Below are 25,325 nucleotides of genomic sequence, written 5' to 3' on the forward strand. Positions count from 1 at the left end.
AATTCAGGAAACACGATGAAAAGCACAACACTGTTGTAAAGCTACCTGCGAAAATCAGAATGTGTGAAAGCAGTGTCAAGCAACAAAAACAAGAGCAGTGTGTTTAATGCCAGGAAAAGAAACTCATCAAGCTAGTGTTCTTTGCCAGCAAAAATAAATAAATAAATAAAATGCCTTTAAAAGAAAATGCTAAATGAAAAATATTAAGCTGAAAGAATTTGTGACCAGCAGTTCTGTTCTAAAGAAGGATTAAAGGGTGTCCTTCAAACAGCTAAAGACACACAAGAAGGTATGTGTCTTCTTCAGGAGAGATAAAGATCACATTAGTCCTGCATGAGTAAACAGATGTAAGTAATGCTTGTCTTATTTAATTCCCTTTAAAAGGTAACTATTTAAAGGTAGGCGCAGAAGCAGATTTCTGTAAGTGCAGCATTCTGGAGGCTAAAGTAGGAGGATCATAAGTTTGAGGTTATCCTGGGATACAGAATAAAACCTTGTTTCCAAAGGAACAGAAAAGACAACTGTTTAAAGTAAGAAATAACAATGCATTTAAGAGATTACATAAGAAAGTTTTGTTTTGGAGGGGGGATTGTTTGTTGTTGTTTGTTGTTGTTGTTGTTGTTTATGAGACACAGTCTTGATTTGTATCTCTGGCTGGCCTGGAACTCACCAAAGAAACCTGAATCTCACATGTGCTCCGGACAACATATTCTCAAGTCCACACCCAACAGAAAAGAAGGTCCACAAAAGATATATGCACAGATGTTTACAGCAGCTTTATTTCCAACTAAGGTCAGGCAGTGTTTGGCAGCAGAGTCCCCGTATGAAGGCCTTAAGAGGGCAATGTGAGAAGCCATTGCATGAAGCTGTGACATCTACACCAGGTTGCAGGGAAACCTCCGGATGTTGGAGATGCTCAGCTATGAGGCATCTGCCAAGAAGCGGTGCAGGCAGGGATTGGAACTATGCCCAAAAGAGAGATGTATGTTGCAGGCAGCAAGATGAGTGGGAGGCTATGCCATTTAAGCTCTTTAAAGTCCTAGGCACCAGACATGGAGCTAAAGGATTTACAGTTTTCACTCCTGGGTTTCAGTCTTACTTTGGTTCAGTGTTTTCCCACTATACCCCCATTCCTCCCCTTGGGAAGGGAATACATATTCTGTGTTCTTCTAAGTTAGAACATATATACATATGTTTATATAATGTAGTACTACTTTTTGATTTTGAGATTTAGTTTCAGACAAGACTCCACTGGAGGCAGGTTTTTGAGAATTTATGCCCTCGACCTACCTCCAACTCACTGTCTTTGCTTTGTGTATGTGGCTGAAGGTTTGTGATCTCTGTTTCCTGCTCCCATGACCATGACTGCTTCTCACTGCTTTGCCTTCCTGCCATAGCAAACTTTTATCCCTGTGAAACTAAGCCAGAAGAAATTCTTCATAGATGCCTTGGTCATGTTGTATTATCATAGCAATAGAAAAGTAACTAATACAGCACCCTGGATGAAAATTAGGGCATGATCACTCCAAGGTATGGTTGAGGAGAAGGGTTTTATTGTAGATATGAGGGAGAGTTCAGCCAGAAGCGTCTAGAACAGTCCAAACTGAACCAGGACGTGAGGGAGGAGGAGCAAGAAAAGAAAATGAAATATGCCAGTCAGACCAAGAGAAGAGCCAAGGATCAACTATGCCCAGTCATCAGGTCCAGGAGAGGCATTATGACATAGACCTTCTATCATTATTAGCTTTTGTAAATTTGACACAAGTTAAGAGTCATCTGTGAAGAGAAAACCTCAATTGAGGAATTGTCTCCATCAGATTGGCCTGTAGGCAAGTCTCAGGACCATTTTCTTGATTAATGATTGATGTGAGACCTATCTCACTATGGATAATGCTACCTCTGGGCAGATGGACCTGTCTCATATGAGAGCAAAGTGAGCAAGCCATGAAGAGCAAACCAGTAAGCTCCTGCATTGACTGTCTAGATTATCAAGGGTCTGAAGTCTGTGGTGTGAGCCTGAGTACCCAGGGTTCAAAAGTCAAGTTGAGGGATCTGGACAATACCCTGCCTGCATACACTGTCCTAGGAAGCTGGTGATACATGCTCCTTCATGATATACATAGGGACAGTGGTCAGTGTATCAAACAGTATCCAAAGCCCTTTGGAAGTAAACACAGCACAGGCCGATGGGATGCTTCAGAGCTGGCTCTTAACTCCTTAGTCAAGAATTGCTCAAACACTTCCACAGCAATGTGCCTGCAGAAGTCTGTGGCACTGAGGAGACCAGTAGGAAAAACACCATCAACAGATGAGAGGTCCTGAGATATTTCCAGAGGACAGGATGCAGAGTCCTGCCAGACATGGGCCCACAGGCCATTGGCCAGCACAAACTATCACAATGTTGCTCCAGGGCATATTAATCCCTAACCCGAGCCACTTTACAGACAAAGAACCTAGAAAGAGGGAGACTAGGCCCCACCTGGAAGAGGAAGGTGAACTCCCACAGTGATTGGATAATGGGTCTAAGTGGCCACAGTCCTGTCACCTGAGAACTAAGTGGCCTACTGGCCAGTGAGGCTTTCAGTGACATCTTTCAGCAGACCATGTTGGCTTGTTCTGAAGACCACCATTAGGCCCTTTTCCAGTCTAGGACAGAGAGGGAGATGGAGAGGTCTTCTTCCAGATCCTCATAACTTGCCCCAGAGATATTGTGTTGGTGGTTCACTGCAACATGACCATATCAACAAGCACTACATCTGAGGGCTGGCCACCTGACACATAAGTTTCTCCACTGGAAAGTGCTCTGTCTCATCAAGAGCAGTCTACTTTCACATAATGGGTGTGAAGTTTGCCTGGTGACATCACTCTTCCAAAATTAATGCAATCTGTTGGTCATGCTCACTGGGGTTGGTGGGCAAGAAGTTACATGCCCTGGAGGGTTTAGCAAAACATACTTCCAAGAGGTGGAAGGCAAGCTCTGAAAAGCTCAGCATTCTCTAGGGGAGCCTGTGGTGATCCCATGGCAGTGGGAAATGTCCTATTTTATTTGAAGTGAGGGATCATTCACAGGCATGGTGATACACACCCATAATCTTAGTACTAGGGAGGCTGAGACAGAGGGTCAAGGTTTCAAGGCCAGCCTATGGGGATAAAAAGCACTACAGAAGGTCATTGTATTTTATTTACTCTACCCACTTCTAAGAGGCACAAGTCCAGAGGAACTCTAAATTGGATGTAGCCACGCAGAGTGTACAAGCATTCCATTCAGACTTATTTCCTGGACAGAAGGTAATACTAACTTGGAAGAGCTTGGCAGCAAGCCTAGGCTTCAGCACAAATTTCTGTATGTTGGGCTTTTTCATGGGCTGCTGGAGAGAAGGGATATGTACAGAATGAATTAAGGACATGTGTGTCCAACAGGCCACCTGAAAGGGATGTAACTGTGTCTTAGCACAACAGGGACTGGTGCTAAAAGAGCAAGGGTTCTTCCAGAACCAAGGTGATGTATCCAGCATATTTTAAATAGTAAATATAATCCCCCCCAAAGGCTTACATGCTAAACAACTGTTTCCAGGTAATGGTTCTATTTTGGGAGATTCTATAGGGCCTAGTTGGACAAAGGTCAGTGAAAAAGTGTTTTTGAAGGTTATACTTAATTCTATCCTTACTCTGCTTCCTGTTCCCTATGAGGTGAACAGCCTCCCCCTCTACAAGTTACCATCCTCATGATGTTCTGCCCAAGTGCATGGGGCTAAGTAACAAGGCACTCCAAGTTTACTGCGGCCATGGATGGCCCAAGGGTCCTCAGCTACCATCCAAGCTTTATGTGATCCACAGGATGCTGGCTTAGAAGACAGAATACAAGAATTACAGTTACAGGGTTATATAGGATTCCAGGCAGATTTCCAAGGAAGACTTGAGAGGCCTGGTAATATGTGTCAAGGCTGGAATAGTTTTATGTCAATTTGTCACAAGCTAGAGTCATTTGGGAAGAGGGAAGCTCAACTGAGAAAATGCCCTAACAGGATTGACCTATGGGCAAGCCTGTATTGCATTTTCTTATTAGTGATTAGTGTAGGAGGGCCCAGGACACTGTGAGAGGTGCCACCCTTTTGGCTGGTGGTCCTGGGGTCTATAAAGAAAATAGACTGAGAAAGCCTTGGAGAACAAGCCAGTAAGCACTTCTCCATGGTTTCTACATCAGTCCCTACCTCCAGGTTCCTGCCCTGACCTCCTTCAATGATACACTGTAACCTGGAAATGTAAACAAAAATAAACTTTGTCATACCCAAGTCGCTTATGCTCATCATGTCTAATCACAGCAATGGAAAACCTAAGATATCAGCCCAGGAGAAAAGTCGTAGGAGCTGTAAACGGCAACCCCACAAAGACAGAACATTTTCAGAGTTCACATCACAATAACATGTGCCCCAATTCTGGGACTGTATCTGCAGGATTTAATGTTTGTCTTTCAGGATTTAATGTTTTGGTCTTGCTTCAGTTAAATCCTTCCTTGTCGTTTATTTTCCTGTTGAAATGGAGATGTTTATCCTATGCAATTGTATTTCAGAAGCGCGTAACTTTATTTTTGATATTATAGAATCTCAAGCTAAAAGTGTGTCTTGAGTCTCAGAAAAGGAACTGAATTTAGCCTGTGTATGCATAGTGTGGTGTGCAGTGTGTTTTGCGGGTGAGAGAGAGGGAGAGAGTGCGCGCGTGTAGACCGAATTTCAATATTGAGTATCTTCTCTATAGTTCTCTACTGCATTTTTCTGAAGCAGGATTTCTTACTGGACCTGGAGCTTGCAGTCTCAGGTAGACTAGATGGGCAGTGAGCCCCGGCCTGCCTCTGTGCCCCCCACCAACATTAGGGTCACGGGCAGCTATCGCCATGACCAGCCTTTACATGAGTGCACAGCAAGCACTTTACCCACTGAGCCATCTTCCCAGTTCCAACGTTAAACTTTTGAGCATCTGGAAGGAGAGAGGAAGGCAGGCAAAGGTCACTGCAGCTGGGTCCCCTGTAGTGTTCATCCACAAAGACAGACTCCAAGGCTGAGGTAGAGAAAGATACTTTAAAAGAAAATGGGAAACATCAAAGGGAGCCATAGTCAACTGACTAGCTAATGGCAGTCTAGCTCAACCTGGCCGACCCCATTTACCAGTCAGCACAGGCTCACCAGTCACTAGAAGCCAGTGGCTCTCACGAGGCAGGGACATCCAGGTAAGTCACAGGGTCTGAGAAGGGGCCTGGCCGGGCCCAGTAGTCCAATGCTCGTACTCGATAGGAGCCAGAAACCACACCTGTGTCTGCAGACACAAAAGCACATGTTTTCTGAAGTTCCTGAAACCCCAGACCCACCCCACACTATACTGTATAGAGGGAGGTCCAACAGTACAACCGCCAAGGTTGAGCGCACCTGGGCTGAACACAAAGAGGTTGAAAGTAGACGGCCTCCTGCTGATTGGGGCATACACCTCACCCTTCTGGGAGAACTGGATCTCATATGTCCACAGGCACCTGGGGAGGGCTGGGTCAGTACTGAAGCTGGGACCAGGTAAACCCTGAAGGCCTAGATTGGTGGGGTAGGGTAGACCCACAACCCTCTACTCTTCAGCTCCCTTCCTGGTACCGCTAGGGTCCCTGGTTACTCTCAAACTGTGACAGGTCACAGTGAGGGGAGAGCACTGGAGTGATCTCCAACTCACACAATGGATCTGTGCAGGTGTGTGCATTATGTACTGAGCACAGAGGTCCACGGCAATGGAGAAGGGAGATGAATGATCACAAGGGTAATGACATAGGGAAGGATAACCACCCCCAACTCACGCACTTGGAGTCCACATGCTCATCCGACCAGACTAGAACCAACTGCCCATGTGTCAGGGGCAGTGCACGGAGCCGGCTAACCTGTGAGGAGGAAGTAGCTATGAAGGAGTGAGCTAGGGAGCCTCACAGGTGGGATAGAAAGCCGCTACTTGCCTTTCCTGGTGGTTTCAAGGGTTGTGTGCATACATGCACCAGCAAAAGTGATGGCAAAGAAAGCTTCCTATGTAAAGTCAGGTGGCCTCCAGCAGGGAAGGGACGTGGTGCCTCAACCACTGGGTCCTGGAGACAAGGGAGGGGCATGTGGTTGGCAAACCTCCCCATTAACTAAGAAACCCCTTCTCCCCCACCCCCACTTGCCCACAAACCTCCACCATGCGCATATGTCGGAACTGCTCTGCAGAGGGGAAGACTGGCTGACCCATGTGCTGCCACTCACTGTAGGGGCTGCAGAGTTGATTGTCTAGGTAGCGTACTACATAGACAAGCCCTGTGAACCCATACACCATGATTTACCTCCCTTGTCTCATCCCTGCTGGGACCCCAACTTCCTTCAGAACCTCACTCACCCAATCCAGGGGGTACCCCGCGAAGATGAAGAGTCACGGGGATACTGCGGTTGAGGTGTACTTGGGTGTCATCACTAGCGTAGATAAGGACCGTGGTACGCCAGGCCTCTGAGGAGACTTTGGGGCGATGGATGCTGGCCAGGACACCCACTGTGTGATTGCTGTCCAACACAACCCCAGCCTCTGACACCTCTGCCCAGAGTTGTTCTCCATCTACAGCCAGGCAGAGGACCGAGGCCGTTGGCTCCCTCATACCCAGCACCTGGCTTCCCCCACCATTTGTGGGAGGCCCTGCCATACTCTTCAGTCCACAGAATGGGAGGAGGGGATGAGGTGGAGATTTGGAAAACCAGCCTAATAACCCACCCAGCAGGTGGAGGAAGTATGCTTGTCCTTGCCCAGCATTTCCATGTTCTCTGACCCAGCATATGCAGAAGCAGGGTCATTGCTCACCCAGCAGGGCCATCAGCCCCATGACTGTGAGGACTGGCTTTCGCAGGAGCTGCACATGGGGTGGGCAAGTATTGTTGACCTGGAAGCGGGCAGTAAGTGTGCGCTGGGAGAAAGGGTGTGGGTGGTAGCTCAGGAAGGCATTGTCGTTGCTCAGGAGCACATAGCGCAGGGAGGAGCTGCTATTAGCAAGCAGCAGGTTCTGGTGCTGGGCAATGACCTGCGGACATCAGGGCAGAGGAGACGTGTACCTGTGGCCGCCGCCAGATGTGGCCGCCGCCAGAGGAAGGCTTCCCGAGGCTGGACGAGGCTAGATAGCAAGGACCCACCTTCACCACCAAAGCTGCGTAAGTCACATCAGCTCTCCAAGGCTGTGGCAGTGACCAGCCCACCAGAGGGTCTGCTTCGTCATTGTAAATAGGGGTGTCCTTGAACTCAGGGAACAGCTGCTGGATCTGCCCCACAACTGCCACCTCCTGCTCCAGGATGGAGATGGAGCTGCCTGCGCCCTGCAGCCAGCACATACCTCTCAGTTCAGGCTCAACTGAAAGAAGGGAGGGAGGGGTGGGAAATCACATACCTTCTTGTGCAGGGAGATAAAATCCAGACGCACGCCCACCTCGCCAGTGAAGAAGTTGGTTCCATTGGCACAATGGCGCAGGAGGCTCCAGCAAAGTGGTGACTTTGGCAGGGGGTGGAAGGAATCCCCAGGGCCACCCAGTCTCAACGTGGGGCTGGCAATACGCAGCCCCTCAGAGCAGGCATCATAGTAATTCAGGAAGCCTAGGGCAGAGGGGTCTTGAGGGTCTGGTGTTGTCATGCTTCCCTTTCATACAGCCCACCCAACAGGACCTGGAAAAACGCTGCCCACCTTGTATGGTCATGGACACATTGTCGAAGTCGTGGTGATCTGGTTCATTCCAAGTCTCGAAGTTCCACTTGGAAACATGTGTCAGTCCATACCTACCTGCAGAGTGTCTGTTACACGCTGGACACTCTATCCTCAGGTCCGGGGATAGAGCCTACCTGGCGTCTCGTAGGGATTGGGCCCCATGGGTGGGGTTCCACTTGATAGGGGTTATCTGGTTCCAGGTAAGCACCCCACCCCCATCAGGTGAATCCCTCACCTATCAGCCATCTCTGGCTGGGGTATAGGAATGTCTGTGGCAGAAAGGACGATGAAGTGGTCTGGGTGATCAGGAAGGAGGGCCTCCCCAGGACAGCCCACTGCAGCCCCCCCCCCCCGATTTCCCCCTTCTATGCACCAATATATCTCCTGGCCAAGAGAGAAACCAAGTTCTTCCATTCAAACACCTGCTGCTTGTCCTCAAAGTCTGTAAAGTGCCCAGAAGGACTGCCCATCAGCTCAAATCCTGAAACACACAGGGGTAGCTGCCCTACTATCCAACACACCAAGCCCAGCTGGGCTATACCTCATCAGCACCTTAGTCAGTGCTAAGATACCACCACCCACCAGGACACAGAATGAAAGATTGTAGGAAAAGCGGGGCTGCTACTCACCAGGGAGGAGCTGGTTCTCCATAAGGAGGTCCAGGAAAGCATCTAAGTGGGTGAAGTTGTATATCAGCCCCTGTGTAGGTGCCTTCCTGTGGAGAGAAGGTCAGTCCTGGAGAGCAGCAGTAGTTCTCCACAGTTTGGGTTGGAACTAGGGCCACATTTAAGCATGTGGGTGTCCCAAGTTCCCAGGGAGATCCAGGCTTTCAGATGGGCCTTCCCTTTGGAAAAGACCAGCACTGTGAAAGTCTGCCACAGTGTGTACAAGTCTGCACACACTATGTACAAGTGTGTGCACACAGAACCCCACACTAAGCCTTAAAGACACTGAAAACAGGGTTGGAGAGATGGTTCAGCAGTTAAGAGCACTGCCTGCTCTTCCAAAGGTCCTGAGTTCAATTCCCAGCAACCACATAGTGGCTCACAATGAGATCTGGTGCCCTATTCTGGCCTGCAGGCATACATGCAGACAGAACACTATATATACAATAAATAAGTCTTTTTTTAAAAAAAGATACTGAAAACTTAGGGCTATGGAAGCTTCTATCACTCGCAATGGAATATGAATGGGTGTGTGTGTGCGTGAAACCTTCAAGAGATTCAGGTAGGGCTCAGATCAGTCACCACACTGAGGTACGGGGGACAGGCAAGTTGTACAGGAAAGGTGTAAGACAGGGATTGGGCAGAGAGGTGAGGAGGCATCTTAAAGACAGCTGATATCGGAACAGGGGATGGGACAGCAGACAAGCAGAAATTAGTAGGCACCACCCCCATTCTACACACTCTCAGAGACCAAAGCTCCAAACTTAGCCCCACAGTCCCTTTCCCTCTCTCCATACTAAGAAACAACATGGATGGACAAGAAAAGAAGGTGGAGGGCTTCCTCAGTCCCATACTGGGCCTCTTCTCATAGGGTTCAGTTTCTGAGAGGAAGAGCCACCCGACAACTGCCTGGACCTATATTAAAATAACACAAGCTTGGCAAGAGAGAAATATCAGAGTGAAGGGGAAGACAATCAGGGAGAGGAAACCACTCTAAAGAGGTAACATCAAAGATCTGCCAAGTGGTGGCTTGAGCCAGGGATGAGAATATCTGGGGAACAAGCGAGTACAAAGACCCTTAAGTAGGAGCAAATTAACCGTAGTCAAGCAGTAGAAAGGTACCTAGCTGGCCTGGAGCAGAATAAAGGCACAGATCTGGAAACGGGGTTACATGGGGGCTTGTGACCACATGAAGATGGGACACGACTCAGGCCACATGATTCTGAGCAAAACAGGAGACATGTAAGGTCATGATCAGAGCAAAGCCACCAGGTTCTGGAAAGATCCTGTAGGGGTTAATTGAGATGAAAGCAGGAGACGTCAATGGGCATGAAGTAGAAGATGACAGGACAGTGTGTAGAATGAGTGTGGACACACTGTGGACAGTGTCCACTGTCAGATCTGAGGTGAGCTGTGGGCAATGTGCAGCCCAATAGCATGAATTTCAGGACACTGATGCTTGGGGCTGTCTCTGGCTTACAATCCTGGGGAAGGGGTGAAGAGCAGCCCTGAGGACAGAATCTGCAGCTGACGTAGCTAGAAGGTACCAGCCAACAAGTACAAAGCGTCAGTCCTGCCAGGTTCTAAGAGTGTGCTGAAGACAGTTGCCCCAGAAGTTATGTAAGCTCATGGGTTTGTCTGAGTGGGATGGTAGGTCAGAGACAGTCTGCACTGTGTGTGGCAGAACCACCTCTACAAGAACCAGCAATTCTAAGCATATCAATCCATCACTGTACATGGTCACATTGGCCAAGTTCAGGTCCTGCTTCTCCCTGCCTGCCCTCTGAGTTTTTGGACTGGAGCCTCTGCCTACAGCTACAAAACAGACCTGCTTGGCTCTTTCCCTTCCCACCCAATGGTCAAAAACAGTTGCAAATAAATAAAACCTAACAAGCACTTGGATAAAGATTAAACGCATGTTCCAAAGTCCCAAGTTGTAGGGTCAGTCAGAAGCTATCAGCAGTTTCCTGTCTTTACAAACTAGGCATAGTACACACTTCATGGGAGCAGGCCTCAGCAACGGGCCTTTTTCTGGGCCAGTATCTCACATCAGAGATGTCCCAAGACTGCAACCCTCACTGACTGCCTCACTGTCTGCCTGACACCCCCCCCCCCCCCCCCCCCCCGTCAGTCTCCACAGTGATGCCAGACCATCCAGATACCTCCAGGGGCCTCCCATGCCCAAGAAACCCAGGGAACAGTCTTTTGTTCTCGCTGTGAATAAGTTCCTTTCTGCTGAAGGGTGGTGGTGTTAAAGAATCCTAAATTGGGGAGGGGGCAAGTCAGTGAGGTGAAGTGTAGGGAAATCTCCATCCCCTGCAGAGCGATCTGTGCCATAGCCCAGCTGGGCTGGGCAGGAAAAGGTGCAGCCACACTAGCAAGGCCACACAGGGCCCTTTCACGCTAGCCCGCAGCGGTCGCACTGCTCTAGGCCTCCCGCTAGAGGCGTAGCGCGGGCGCTTGGAGGATGAGGCCACAGCGGCTGGTGAGTGCCTGGGTGAGTGCGGGGGAACCTGAGCTGGCGGGGAGGCGGAACGCTCCTGCAGAGGAGTGCAGAAGTACCCGGCAGCACCAAGGCCGGTGCACGTAGCAGGCTTGGTAGGGCCAGGACTGCGAAGAGAACGCGGTCTATGGATGCCGACTATGAAGGATGCCAAGCGGGATGGGGGTGGTGCGTGCAGAGCGGAAACGCTCGGTATCTCTTGGGAAAACCTGCTGAAGCCCCCAGGAAGGTGTGCGCTCGGCCGAGTTTGGTGGAAGAAATTCTGATGTGGTCCTGGAGCCTATCTGAACATCATTTTCTACTGTTGGGACAGGGTACAATGTTTTCTTCCCAAATAAAATGTATTCAAGATTTAAATGGTGGACTTAGAGATAAAAGAAGGAAATCACTGAGCCGCGCAGGATCAAACAGACCTATGGACCCTGTACCCCTGCCCTATATGTGTCCAGCAGCAAGCCAAGAAGCCTGAGGCTTAAAGGGCACATTGGGATAGGCCAGTGGGCTCGGTCCCTCGTGCCTCACTGCAGCCCCACCCTGAGTGCACAGAGCTGTACAGGCAAAGAATAAGTGGGGAAAGGGACTCATGGCAAGGCATGGAAGACATGACTTCATCTACATTTCAACTGGCTGTGGACAGTGGTGGGGGGGGTGGACGTGGAGGATGGGGGGTGTATGATGTAAGGCCCAATCCCTCCCACCCAGGGCGGTGGAGAAGAGAGGGACCATTCCTATACCGTTTTCTTTGCTTCGAAGGGAAGGTGAATATTCTCACACTCTCCTTCACCCCAGAACCTCTGTATTTACAGGTATATCCATTCCACAACTTCAGCTGTGCCCTTCTCAAAGATGTAGCAACAGCACATTCCCCAGTGGCTCCTCTGTGGGTAACTGGGGAGGTTATCACTTTATGGCACCCTCAGTAGCTATCCCCACCACCACTAGAGGAGCATTTATCTGACAAAAGAGGAGCTGCTCTGACTAGCCCCACCACACCCACTGGATAACTAACAGCTCCTGTAAACCACAGTTCCCAACTGCTGGGCAAACAGTGGCTCAGGGCTTGTTGTAAGGGAGAAGGGAGATCTAGTCCTGCAAAGGAAGGGCATAACAAGGGGTCCTAATAGGTCCTTCCAGGAACAGCAGACCTACTTGGAGAGACAGGACAGAATCCAGGTGGGGAGCATGAGAGCAAAGGTGGAGGAATACTTAACCCACAGAGCATACAGCCCTGCCTAGTCTCACAGTCAGGATTCCCACTCTGCCCATTCCACCCACATCCCATTTTCATTTTACCCACAAGGCGGGCATTGGCCAGGGCCATGGCTGCCAGGAACTGGACAAGGCTTACAGATGTCCCAAAGGAGTGTCCAACCTGTGAACTGGATGGGATTCTGAATTCTTATTATCTCCTGACCTAGAGAAATAGAGTCTCAGGGTCCTAGCTGGTTCTGTAAGACAACTGTTGATCCCAAGCAAAGTATATAGCTTCCTTCGCCCAGTCCCAAAGCGAACTGCCCACTGTGCTTGGGCTTGTGAAGACTGCAGACCAGCCTAGCTGGGTCTTCCAGCCATAATGAAGGGTGTTATCTCCAGGATGAGAGGGTACCCAGAATACAGCAGCTCACAGAAGAGATCAAGGCCTGTTACACAAAACTACTTACTCTCAAGCACATGTGAGAGACTCATTGCTCACTACAAGATGTGAATCTGAGGTTCTGACCAGCCTTACAGAAAGAACTTGGAGGTATACCTCAAGTCTGAGGGCATTGGTTAGTTATGCTCATGTTAAGGGACCATTTATCTCTAGGCTATCCTTACAAGGCAAATCCCATGTCCTATAGAGGTACATGGGGGCCAAGTACCTCACAATGATCACAGGTGGTCAGTACCAGGAAGGAGAGGAAAAGAAGGGTGGCAATCCTTGGGCTGTGCACAACACAGGCATGTGTTCATTCACACAAGTGTGTACACACACAGCAGTAGCTGCACACAGGGACATGGAACAGATTCTGAGCGTTAGCTCGCCCCAGCTAGAACACGCTCCATGAAGGTGGAGAGAAGATAACCAGCACTGGGTAGGTGGAGTCAGCTGTACATGACCCCATAACCTCATAGCTGAAGCGCTTCAACTCAGCTCCTCTGGGGCCTCACACGCAAACATTCTGCCTCACTGCTCCTGTCCCCACCTCCTCTCCCTCTTAACAAGGCAGAAGCTGTTGCACCTGGAGCACCCACCCCTCTGCAAAGGAGAGATTATCAGAAGCCCACATAACCATAATTATTTGTGAGCCTCTGATTATAGTACAACTTGCCGAATTAGCTCACCGGATTAGACGCTCAGGTAACACTCATTTGACGGGGGAAACCCATGACTCAGCTATTTGGGGGGTAAATAATTTAACAGCAAGCCCAGCAGAGTATTCCCACAGGTCAGTCTCAGAGGTGCCTGCCAACGTTGTTCTCTGCCTGCTAACAGAAGCCAGACTGACTGAAGGTTCAGCCCACTGCAGTCCCTGGATATTGCAAAGCCTACGGAGTCGGCCAGGTGTCCAGGTAAGAACTGTTGTACCCATACAACAGGCCCCAAAAGATGTGGTTTACTGGGCAGAGACAGGAACCTAGACTGCCATTTCTCTGGGGATTGCTCAGATACAAGGAAGGTGACACAATCCTTCCTCCACAAACATGAGCCCCTAAAGACTTGGGGAGAGATTCAGAGTGCTCAGTGGCTCTTGTGTATCATTGTTTTCGTAATATTCCTCAAGAGCTAGGACGCCTGATAGACCACCACCCTAACAACGAAGCTGCTGCCCCAGTACTCAGGTCAGGCACAATGGGCTCCAACAGTCACCACCGTGTCCTGAGTTCCAAGAGAACAGGGAGTGTTTGATTAATATTACAAACAAGTACTTTGGAACCAGTAAACATGACCCAAGACCAACATGCGGTCAGTATGGCCTGAGAACTCTTCAGTACTAAGGCAAGGTCAGAAGGGGCTAGGACAGCTAGGCCAAAGGTGGACATCTGTGGAGCAGTGTGTTTGTTTACTATAGTTGAACCTCTTCTCAGAGGCTCAGCACTCGGAGTTAGGGGCACACTGGTTCAGAATACACTGGTGACTGATGAGACACCCTCTAAATTCACGGGGAAGGGAGTCATAGACCAGGGGCCCTAGCACACAAAATATACAAGGCTTCCTGCCAACCTCCAGGCCCATGGTGTTCACAGGAGAACAGAGGATGGCTTGGGAGAACTCCTGTGGAAGTGGGGTGACTGGCAGAGCTCCTTGCCAGATCAGATGGATGGGAAGTGGCTTGGAGCTCATGCTCAGTCAAGCGTGCATCTGCCTCCATTGTCACTGGCGTGGGTGTATGCAGGCCTCGTCCAGCCCTGGTCTCAGTGGGTGACCTTCAGAACGCTCTAGGTGGACTTCATATAGAGGCTGCATTAGGTGGACCACAGAGCACAGCTGGGGCTGGGTAAAACGAATCCCTGAAGCACGTTACTGTTGTGAGCACTCTCGTCATAAAACTAACGTTTGGAGCTCAAGGCCTTACACCCATCCACACAGAGGAACAAGTGCTTGACGGAAGCACCACCTCTGATGTCTGGTGTCTGTGTTTGGGTGGACAAATACTCTCTGTGAAGCTGGCTCCTGGACTCCAAGAGCTTAGACTCCTAGCCATGCCCATTCTCCCCATTCTCCCTCGCAGGTTGGCCAAAGAGCGTGGTGGGACAGGATGGATGCTTCTCCCGAGCCCCAGGAGAAGGGTGGGTCACTGGTGCTGATCCGACGACAGCCTCCTGTGTCCCAGGGTTTGCTGGAAACACTGAAGGCCAGGTTGAAGCAGAGCTGCACCTGCAGTATACCATGTGCTCAGGCTCTGGTGCAGAATCTGTTTCCTGTCCTGCACTGGCTACGTCAGTACCGCCCTAAAGAGTACCTGGCAGGTGATGTTATGTCTGGGTTGGTCATTGGCATTATCCTGGTGCCACAAGCCATAGCCTACTCACTGCTGGCTGGGCTGCAGCCCATCTATAGCCTCTATACCTCCTTTTTTGCCAACCTTATCTACTTCCTCATGGGCACCTCACGCCATGTTAATGTGGGCATCTTCAGCCTGCTGTGCCTCATGGTGGGTCAGGTGGTAGACCGAGAACTCCAGTTGGCTGGTTTTGACCCCTCCCAGGATTCTCTGGGGCCTAGGAACAATGGCAGCACACTCAACAACTCAACCACAACACTGGTGCTTGGGCTACAGGACTGTGGACGGGACTGCCACGCCATTCGAATCGCCACTGCCCTCACTCTGGTGACTGGACTTTATCAGGTAAGGAGTTAGCTGCATAGCAAGCAGGCCGGCTGACTCGGTTTCTTAGAACACCTACAGGTGCTTGTCACTACCATCAGGAAAAGTCTAGAAACAGAAGAATCCTTCAGGTTCAGAGAGAAAACAGCACAGCAAGGGGAGAGGTGGAGCCCAGGCCTAGGTACCAGAGGGACTTAAGTCACAAAACGGAGAGATATGTAGGGCTGGACTGGCCAGCTGTAGTCTGAGTAGGGCCACTGGGCCAAATGTGGCCATGGCTCAGAAAAGCTAGACTGAAGGGAGGGAGGGGGGAGGAGGAGGGGAGGAGGTGGAAATTTTTAAATATAAAAAAAATAAACCATGAGAAAAGCTAGACTATAACCCCAATGTCCACCTTGGCTTCCTGACATAAGCAGGACCTAAGAATTGAGATGCATTCCCCACACCTAGCTCTTTTCTGCGGACCCCGTCTTCTTTATTCCTCCTGTCTGTTCCATGGCTGCCCAGAAGGGAGCTGGGTGGAAGGAGCTGGGTGTTGCATACGAGGCACAGGGGAAGGGTCTGCCTCCTTATGCCTACAGCCCTGATTCTGAAACAAAACCAATTTCTGTGTGTGAGAGTATGAGAAGTGAACACCCACAGCCAACTGCAACATGTATGTGTTATCTCCCTGTATCTTCTGGCCCATTGTGCATGTGGAAACAGCAGGAGCCCACTCCGGAGAGTAAGCAAGGGAAGACGTCAGGCTTCTGTGCTGTAATCCCTACCCTTGTGTTATATTGATGCTGGCTCCTGCCTCATGACCTACCAAACTGACTGTGCTCCATCTACAGGTCCTCATGGGTGTCCTCCGGCTGGGCTTTGTGTCTACCTACCTCTCACAACCATTGCTCGATGGCTTTGCTATGGGAGCCTCTGTGACCATCTTGACTTCTCAGGCTAAACACCTCCTGGGTGTGCGGATCCCTCGGCACCAGGGCCCAGGCATGGTGATCCGCACATGGCTGAGCTTGCTGCAGAGTGTGGGACAGGCCAATATATGTGACATGGTCACCAGTGCCGTGTGCCTGGGAGTGCTGGTAGCGGCTAAGGAGCTCTCAGACCGCTACCGACACCGTTTGAAGGTGCCAGTTCCCACAGAGCTGCTAGTCATTGTGGTGGCCACACTTGTATCCCACTTTGGACAGCTCCATTCACGGTTTGGCTCGAGTGTGGCCGGCAACATTCCTACTGGTTTTGTAGCCCCACAGGTACCAGACCCTAAGATAATGTGGCGTGTGGCCCTGGATGCTGTGTCCCTAGCCCTTGTGGGCTCAGCCTTCTCCATCTCATTGGCAGAGATGTTTGCTCGTAGTCATGGCTACACTGTTCACGCCAACCAAGAGCTTCTAGCCGTGGGCTGCTGCAACGTGCTGCCTGCCTTCTTCCACTGTTTTGCCACCAGTGCTGCTCTGTCCAAAACCCTGGTGAAGACAGCCACTGGCTGCCAGACCCAGCTGTCCAGTGTAGTCAGTGCTGCTGTGGTGTTGCTGGTGCTGCTGGTGCTGGCTCCACTGTTTCATGATTTGCAGCGGTGTGTGCTGGCTTGTATCATTGTTGTCAGCCTGCGTGGGGCACTGCGCAAGGTTAAGGACCTCCCACAGCTTTGGCGGCTAAGCCCTGCTGATGCACTGGTCTGGGTGGCTACTGCAGCCACCTGTGTGCTCGTCAGCACCGAGGCTGGACTTCTAGCTGGGGTGTTCTTCTCACTGCTCAGCCTGGCGGGCCGCACACAGCGTCCACAGGCTGCCCTTCTTGCTCGAATTGGAGACTCAACCTTCTATGAGGATGCTGCTGAGTTTGAGGGCCTGCTGCCCCCACCTGAGGTGCGAGTGTTCCGTTTCACAGGCCCACTCTACTATGCCAACAAGGATTTCTTCTTGCGGTCACTCTACAGTCTCACGGGGCTGGATGCAGGGCACTCAGCCACCAGGAAGAGAATGGGCCCCGAGGAGGGTGTCAGTGACAGCAGTCTTGCTGATGGCAAGGATATGGGTTCAGTGAGCAGCGGGACCGGGCTGGTGGTACCCCTGGCATTCGGTTTCCACACAGTGGTCATTGACTGTGCACCACTGCTGTTCCTGGATGTGGCTGGCATGGCCACACTGAAGGACCTGCACAGAGACTACAGGGCCCTGGACATCACCCTGCTTCTGGCTTGCTGCAGTCCCTCAGTGAGGGACACATTGAGGAAAGGGGGCTTCCTTGGGGAAGACCAGGGAGCTGAGGATGAGCTCCTGTTCCCCAGTGTACACAGTGCCGTGGAGGCTGCACGAGCCCGCCGTGAGGAGCTGGCGGCTGCTGACTCCGCCTTTTAGCAGGACCAAGACCCATGTCCACAAGCCAGTACTGACCTCCTTCGTAGAAGTAATATGAAGACTGGAGTCATTAGAGAGATATACCCTTGGGCCACCCCTGCCCTGGAAAAATCAGGGAACTCCAACTAAGAAAGGAAAGTGCCGCGTCCCTAACACATTCAAGAATTCCAAACATTCAGTGATTGAGACACGCTACATCTGAGACCACTGCTGCCCCCTGGTGGCTGCACCCACACACATGATCCCTCAGCCAAAGCAGTGCCCAGTTTAATAATAGTCTGTGTTACCATCTTATCTGAAACAGAGTCCTGCAAATTATGCGGTCTCTAAGATGCCAAAATGACACATTCCCTCCCCCTGCACTACCAGGTATCAGATATGAGCTGAATACATGACCAAGGGGCAAGAGTCTGAATTTCCGAAAGGCCTTCTCATGCCCAGTGATCATCTTGATTGGGCCCCTGCGAAGGCAGTCACCTGCTCCAGAGCAGATGGTCCAGCGTCACTGTCTAAGATGATGTGACACCTAACCTTCAGGCATGATGTCTCTATACAGCTTATACTGGTAACCACAACGTGGCCCGTGTATGGTACAAAGTCAGGCACAGTAGAGACACCAACCCCATTCTGTACCTTTAAGAAATCCTCAGAAGGGAACCACCTGGCTCCATCCAAGGGCTGCCCTTGGCATAACCAAGCAGACCTTCCCCTCCTCTTCTGCCCAACAGGATTCTCTAACAGGAAGTACAGTCCCAGCCCCGACCATGCCCTACTATGATGCTCCCCAACCCACAGTCCAGCACTGTGCTCCACAGTTGTCCTGGACAAGGCCAGACCACCAGCTCATCATCTCTGTAAGACAAGCTCTGACCAGCAGCTCCCAGGGCACCCACCTCAGCATCACCCACCTGGCTGTGATGAGATCCAGCAGCCAGTGTATCCGGACCTGCTCGATGCCACTGTGAGGCACAGCACCGATGTAGGCAAGGTTCAGTTGCTGGTCCCAACTAAGGTCGAACCGGTCAGCCTGGTCATGAGGCAGTGGGGGGCTGGGGACAGGACAAAGAAGTGAAGTGTTTGTCCTAAGCAGGGGCTTACAGCAGACCAGGTTCTACACATTTAATACCTGACTGACAGGCCCTTGCAGAGGAGCAATGTGTGTCTCCACATTGTATGATAAAGTTTCATTCACCAGAAATGTTCTACAGTCTTGTCTGGGGAGGGGGGGTGTCGGGGAGCTTCAACAAGACACAGTACCACATTCTAATAGGACATCTGCCTGCCATAGAAGAGGATCTGCAAATTCCTAGAGAGACTTGGAGGCATTGAGAAACCAGGTCTGGCCCAACACTCGAGGTCAGGTCTTGGTACTTTGGGAGAGCCCTTGGTTCTGCCGAAATACTAATCATGAGCCTAGAGCTGAGTACCGTGCTCTTGATCCCGGGGGTTGGGGGGGGGGTGGCATTTAGGGAGGCTGTGGCACTCGGGAGAGCCACTAAAGTAGAAAACCCACGCTGAAGGAATACCCTGAAGGAATTTGATCTTCACTCCTGAGTGTCCAGGAATGATGGGCAGCGAGCCCAAAGTTGCGGTGAGAGGAACCCAAAGAACGGAACAAGGACTTTCCTGGACTTGGCAAGAGCGTGCGGTGGGCCTCACCAGAAGCCGGTGCTCCTCCAAAAGGGCAGCAGAGGCCTCAGCGGGCGGGCTGCATCCACACGCACCAGGTATGGGGTCTCAGCCAGAGCCAAGGGCGCGGCCAAGAGCACAGCTAGAAAAGCCAGCTTAGCAGAGGAAAGGCCCCAGAGGCGCATGGCTAAAGTATCCAGGCGCTCCCGATCAGCAAGCCTTTAGGTCCCGGTTGCAGCGGTTCCGCCTCCGGGTAGAATCCACGTGACCGCTCCCCAGGCAGGGGCAGGACAGAACCCAACACGCGCCGCCTCTTCCCCTGGCGAGTTCCGCCCAGGTTGCTGTGTCTCAGACGCTCCAAACTCCGAACGACCACTGGCAGAACACTGGCCTTGGGTGTCTCGGTGAGGCCATTATTCTTGGCGATGCCCGGAAAGGTCTCTCGGGAGGCCTACAAGAAGTCTGAAAAGCACATCAGACACTACTCAGTCTCGTGAGAAGTGAAGGTGGAAAGCTGTACCAGAAGATGGCGCTGCGGGACTTTTCCAAGGATTGGGTTTGGCGAGAAAGTCAAGGGTATTACAGAGCTTTGGCAGAGCGGATCTATGCTTTTTCCTGAAATGGAGCTGCTGTAAGAAAAACAGGCATGGTCAGAGACGCTTCAGAAGCCAAGTGGTCACTTCTAGTGGACAGTCAAAGGTCAATCCTAGATGTCTGGGAAAGGCGAGGTCAATAGCCGTTGAGATTTGAACTGTGCACACAAGCTGAGTGGAATATTAGCAATGGCGAAACAGAATCAACGAGGGCTAACGACCCGTTTCCTCTAGCACATGCCTTTAACTTCTGTGGTTCCCTCGACAATAAAAGCAATCACGTTTCATGATCCCGTGAAAAAACTTTCTCATGTAGTCCTTCCCTGACACCAACAGTAACAGACCGTTCCTAAAGTCAAACAACTAGTATTTGTGGTTCCTTAGGTTGGTGATTTTAAGTCTTCAGTCCCCAGGACAGCTGGTGAAGGGAAGGTTTCTGGGTGGAGAAATGAAAGCTCTTATGTCATAACCCTTATTCAAGGATCAGAAAGTCAAGAGTCAAGAGCCCACGTGGCATTTCTTCAGTGACTGGAATACAAGCTCAGTATCCATAGACGACATCTGGATGCTGCCTGGTAGGGCATTCTGTTCTGTATGAAGAATGAGGTATAGAAGCTGTACTTTTGCTTTGAATTAGTGAGTTTATTAAGTACAAAGCAAGCAAAAGTAAGATAGTGAATATCAAGTAGTAAATAGAAGCAGCAGATAGCAAGGCATCAATGATGGTCACTCACAACACCCAAAAGAAATGATTGGGATAGCCTGAGCTACAGATGCTCAAAAAAAGGGGGAGGTAAGGATAAAGAAATTCCACTAGTGCACAGAAATGTTCTAGGAACATGCAGAGTCAGAAAATACTCCAGAGAAAGCTGCCAAAATGGTGAGTGGATCATTTTAAATAACCTAAAAGCTGAAGTAACAGGAAAGAGTCCAGGCTGAAACTAAAGAGAGAGACAGTAGTGGGAGCAAAGCTGTTTTAGACTAAGCTTCCTTATAACAACCAGTGATGGCAGGATCCTTGGGGTCACAGCTTGGGAAACAGTTTCTCTGATGGTAAGACCAGCCTTTACAGCTGGAGATTTTCAATGATAGAAGCAGCGGCCAAGAAGCTGTGAAGCTGGAACAGTCTTATGAGGATTGTGGGACAGAAGCTGAAATCAGGTTTGGTACATTAGACAGCTATACCCTGAAAGTAAGGGTGAGACAGAAACTGAATGAAGTTCAAATCTCCTCATGCCCCCCGAGTGAGTGAAGGTAGGGATATGCCATCCGACAGAACATAACACACTCCCTCCACTCCAGGAAGCTCAAGCTTATGAATCATCAGTGTGTGATTAATTGGAGCTGGGTCAGAAAAAGATGATCAATCACACAGAGCAGACGGGGAAATTTTTAACCTGAAAATGTACTATATATTGCTCAATAAAAGTCTATCAACGACAGTTCCCAAGTGGTTAAATGACTGGACTGCATCACAGTGGGAATGGAGATGCACGTATTCCTTTCATATTTTAGCTGACATGTCTGGGATCAAAAGGTTTTTGTCAAAATGGCTCTGAAGTTCAAAGAGTAACAATGTGATTGCACATAATATGTGAGGTAAAGCAAATTAGGTAAAATGTTAATAACTGGTGGTGATACAGGGTAAAAATGTGTACTACTATCCTAACTTTTCTGTACATTTGAAAAAAATATTGTTGAGACAGGGTCTCCATATATAGCTCTGGCTGGCTTGGAACTTGCCATGTAGATCAGTCTGTACTAGAATTCACAGGCATCTGTTTGCCTCTTCCTCCTGAGTGTTGAGATTAAAGGCATGTGCTACCATGCCTGACCCTAGTAGCAGTAGTAATAGTAGTTGTAGTAGTAGTTTTTTGAGGCAAAGTTTCTCTGTGTAGCCCTGGTTGTCCTAGAAGTTGATCTGCCAGGAAGATGGCTGTTAATAAAGTGACCTGAGTTGAGCTCTAGTGGAAAAGCTGGGTGTGGTGGCACATGCTAGTAATCCCAACACTGGGGAGGAGGAGACAAGAGGACCCCTGACACTTCCTAGCTAGCTAGTCTAGCAGAATTTGAGAACTCCGCATTTGAGACGGAGCTGGTGACATAACATAGCAGATATGAACTCTTGTTGCCAAACCTGATGATACAAGCAAAGTCTCTGGAATCTACATGGTAGAAAGAAAGATCTGATGCCTGCAAGTTGTCCTATGGCGTCCACCTGTATGCTGTAGTGTTCAAGTGCTCCTACACACATGTACACAAATAAAAAAAGTGTTAAAGAACACAAAGATGGAGAACAAATGAAGAAACCCAATGTTGATCTCTTATCTCCATGAACACACATTTGTGTGCACACAGAGAGACAATCAAACTATCAGATTAAAAGTAAGTCATCATATGAACCAGAGAGATATCTTATCAGTTAAGAGCACTGACTTCTCTTCCAGAGGACCTGGGTGCTATGGAATAATCATTTTGTACATTGTGAAGACGTGTCACTCAGATTAGTTTAGTAAAAACCTGAATGGCCAATAGCTAGGCAGGATTTTTGGGGCACAGAGGATGCTGGAAAGAAGGACTGAGTTGCCAGCCACATGCAGAGTAAGAAGGATGGGCAATACGGAGATGAGCTAATAAAACCATGAGGCAGAAAGTAAATTATATAAATGGGTTAATTTAAGTTATAAGAAGATCTAGTTAGAAACAATACAAGCCAAGTTTTCATAATTAGCAATACGTCTCCATGTTGTGACGTATTGCTGGATGGCAGGACAGAAAAATTCGCCAACACCTAGGTTCAATTCCCAGCACCCACACAGTGGCTCACAACTATCCACAACTCCAGCTCCAGGGGATCCAACACTGTCTTCTTGCCTCCATAGGTATTGCACACATATGGTACACAGACATACATGCAGGCAAAGCACCCATGCAACATGAAATAAAAATAAATCTCAAAAAATTTAAAGCACTATAAAGAGTCTCGCGTGGTGGTACATATTTGCAATCTCAGCATTCAGGAGCCTGAAGCAGGAGAATCACATTTCAAGGCAGCCTAGGCTACATAACAAGACCCTGTCTCAAAAAGTCAAGAACTGGGACTGTAGTTCAATGGTACAGTTCTTGCCTAGTACATGCAAAGCCATATGCAGATTCCCAGCACTGAAAAAAAAATTAAGGGGAACGGTAAAGACCAAGCAGAAAAAGACAAAATGAAGCAACAAAGTGATCCTGGAAGCATCCAAATGGAAATGGCCTACTGCTTTCAAAGCACAAACAATAAAATGAACACTGACTCTTCAGTAGAAGGGCTGGACCTGAAGACTGAAAACAAGCCTTCTAAGTCCTGAAAGTAAGCATCTTAGTTTGGTTTCTTTACTGTGATAAAACATGCTGACCAAAAGCAACTTGGGCAGAACGGGTTTATTTTGTTTATGCTTCCCAATAACAGTTCATCATTGAAAGAAGTCAGGGCTGAAACTCAAGGCGGGAACTAAAACAGGCTGTGGTGAAAAGCTGCTTATTGGCTTGATCTCCATGGCCACCTGGCAAGAGGTGCACCACCCACAGTAGACTGGACCCACCCACATTAGTCATTAATCAGGAAAATGCCCCCACAGACTTGCCTACAGGCCAATTTGATAAAGGCTTTTTTTTTCAATAGAGGCTCCATTTTCCCAGAAGACCCTAGTTTGTGTCACATTAACAAAAAAGATTAACTACCATAAGTAACTGGTTACTTAAAATTCTAAATTCAACAAAAAAAAAAATCAATTTGGGTGCCGTGATAATTCTTTTAATTCTCAGACACTCAGGAAGTTGACACAGAAGGATTGCTTGAGCCTAAGAGTTTGAAGCCAGCCTGAACAACATAGTGAGAAACATATCTATATGTTGTACATAGACACACAGATAGATACTTTGAAAAACAAAGGTTGAATCAAAACATTTTAGAGAAATTGTGGGAACAATTGTTGCTGCCTATTTTTTATTAGGGAAATATTACATGTTGTTCTTCAAGCAGAAAGATAATGATCCCTTGTCAAATGCAGAGGAACCAGAAAAATGAAAAGTAGGAGTAAATCTAATAAATTGTGAAAGTCGCGGTGGTAGGAGTGTCTTATGGGGGCATTAGGACAAATGGGTCTGGAGAATTACACTGTGGTAAAAGCAGCACAGACACTAGAGGTAGGTGTCAGTGTTAGAACTCCACTGTCATAGTTCCAGAACATGCAGTCTTTATTGCATGCAGTGAAGGGTGTTTCTTTCAGTGAAGGGTATTTGCAGGCATAATTGCATTAAGATCTTGAGATGTGAGATTATCCTAGATTATCCAGTGGATCCCAGATGCGACAGTGTGCTTACACAGGGAGGCAGCAGGAGATGTGACACAGAGATGGGGCTAAGGTAGCCTCATAAGAGTGCCCAAAAACTAAACCAAGGCTCTTAATCCAGGCATGTGGGCTCAGCAGGCATAGGAGTGACATCCTGAAAGAATAGGTAAGATATTTCAGCAAGGCCTGGTATTGTGGCCTAATGACATGTATGTACTTTTGATTTGTATTTGAGTACTAACGGGCAGATTTCCAGAGTTTTCCAGCCCAGCAGTGTATCCTACATGTGAGGGTGGGGCCATGTGTCATTTGAGGGTATTGTGTGCTAAGAGGCTACCTAGAGAGTGACTAGGTGTAGGTCCATCCTGGCTAGGAGATGAATATTATCAGTTCCTCTCTGAGCACCCCAGATTTTGTTCAGAGGGCTGCCAGCAATTCATCAGCTTCCATTGCCGTGAATACTAAGGGTCCCACCAGATAGTCTGAGATCTGAGGCAGAACACTAACTTTTGGCAGGGAATTGGACATGGAAAACTATCTACTTCTGAAGATAAACATACCAGAGGGTCTGGTTTGGCTCTGCCTTGTCTTAAAGAAGCCTGTCCGTGGCAGCAGAAGAGGGATAGGTTCAAGGTCTGTAAGGGCCTCTCTGTAAGAAAGCCTTGCAAGCGGCTTGGGCCCGTGCCATTCTAGTGGTTCTTTCACAGGGGTGAGGAGACAACTGTGAAAACCAGGAGGAGCTTGACTTGGCTTGCAGATGAGAGGAGAGGTGCCCAAAGCAGTCACAGTGGAGGGCCTCAAGGACCCCAACAAAAATGCCCATGGGAAAATGTCGCAGATTAGGTCGGTATGATAAGTAACCAGGCTAGCTCAAGAGTAACAGGAATACTTTAATGGTTAAAGAGGGGAAACTTACACTATAAGAATGGGAGTTCCAAAATCTGATAGGTCTGCGGGCACCGCAAAGAGAGAGCATGCACCTGCATCCCCAGGTTTTTCTACTTGGGCTCTAGGTGGCCACACCCTAACTAGATGTGATTGGTTGAAACTATCAGTTGATAGTTTCCCCATCAGGAAAACAATTTGTAAACAAGGAATATGTTCCTGGCAGAGCCCACAGACAATTACAAGGCACAGGACTTGGTGCCTGAAGGAGCATGGCTCATATAAAATGCTGCACCTGCTCCTGGAAAGCT

At 49.1% G+C, this 25,325-nt stretch overlaps 2 protein-coding genes across 10 annotated transcripts in view; one reads left to right on the top strand and one right to left on the bottom strand.

Annotated features, from left to right (window-relative positions):
• Positions 1-753: 753 nt before the first annotated feature.
• Idua (alpha-L-iduronidase) overlaps positions 754-25,325 on the bottom strand; it is a 32,618-nt gene continuing 8,046 nt past the window's right edge. For 2 of the 4 annotated variants that reach the window (XM_038339879.2, XM_038339890.2), the window contains exons 2-15: positions 19,233-19,664; positions 18,482-18,622; positions 8,368-8,453; positions 8,112-8,219; positions 7,718-7,813; positions 7,427-7,629; positions 7,176-7,355; positions 6,850-7,066; positions 6,397-6,609; positions 6,196-6,317; positions 5,984-6,109; positions 5,835-5,911; positions 5,421-5,521; positions 5,057-5,310 (exon numbers count right to left, since the gene is read on the bottom strand). In XM_038339879.2, the coding sequence (XP_038195807.1) occupies positions 5,204-5,310; positions 5,421-5,521; positions 5,835-5,911; positions 5,984-6,109; positions 6,196-6,317; positions 6,397-6,609; positions 6,850-7,066; positions 7,176-7,355; positions 7,427-7,629; positions 7,718-7,813; positions 8,112-8,219; positions 8,368-8,453; positions 18,482-18,622; positions 19,233-19,387 (1,932 nt within the window). In that variant the 5' untranslated portion in view covers positions 19,388-19,664 and the 3' untranslated portion in view covers positions 5,057-5,203. Of the gene's footprint in view, positions 5,311-5,420; positions 5,522-5,834; positions 5,912-5,983; positions 6,110-6,195; positions 6,318-6,396; positions 6,610-6,849; positions 7,067-7,175; positions 7,356-7,426; positions 7,630-7,717; positions 7,814-8,111; positions 8,220-8,367; positions 8,454-18,481; positions 18,623-19,232; positions 19,665-25,325 lie in introns of all 4 variants that reach the window. The other 2 variants (XM_038339897.1, XM_038339906.1) reach the window with 2 other exon arrangements.
• Positions 10,530-18,771, top strand: Slc26a1 (solute carrier family 26 member 1). 6 transcript variants are annotated; one of them, XM_038339868.1, is made up of 4 exons: positions 10,530-10,900; positions 13,383-13,459; positions 14,620-15,237; positions 16,050-18,771. In XM_038339868.1, exons 3-4 carry the CDS (start codon positions 14,647-14,649, stop codon positions 17,571-17,573), a joined length of 2,115 nt encoding a protein of 704 aa, XP_038195796.1. In that variant the 5' UTR covers positions 10,530-10,900; positions 13,383-13,459; positions 14,620-14,646; the 3' UTR covers positions 17,574-18,771. The 6 variants fall into 6 exon arrangements, with proteins under 6 accessions (XP_038195796.1, XP_038195764.1, XP_038195787.1 ...); XM_038339836.1 differs by having other exon boundaries at positions 10,530-10,888; positions 13,336-13,459; XM_038339859.1 differs by having other exon boundaries at positions 10,530-10,888.

The sequence above is a fragment of the Arvicola amphibius genome, chromosome 1 (assembly GCF_903992535.2).
Source record: "Arvicola amphibius chromosome 1, mArvAmp1.2, whole genome shotgun sequence".
Lineage (NCBI taxonomy): Eukaryota > Metazoa > Chordata > Mammalia > Rodentia > Cricetidae > Arvicola > Arvicola amphibius.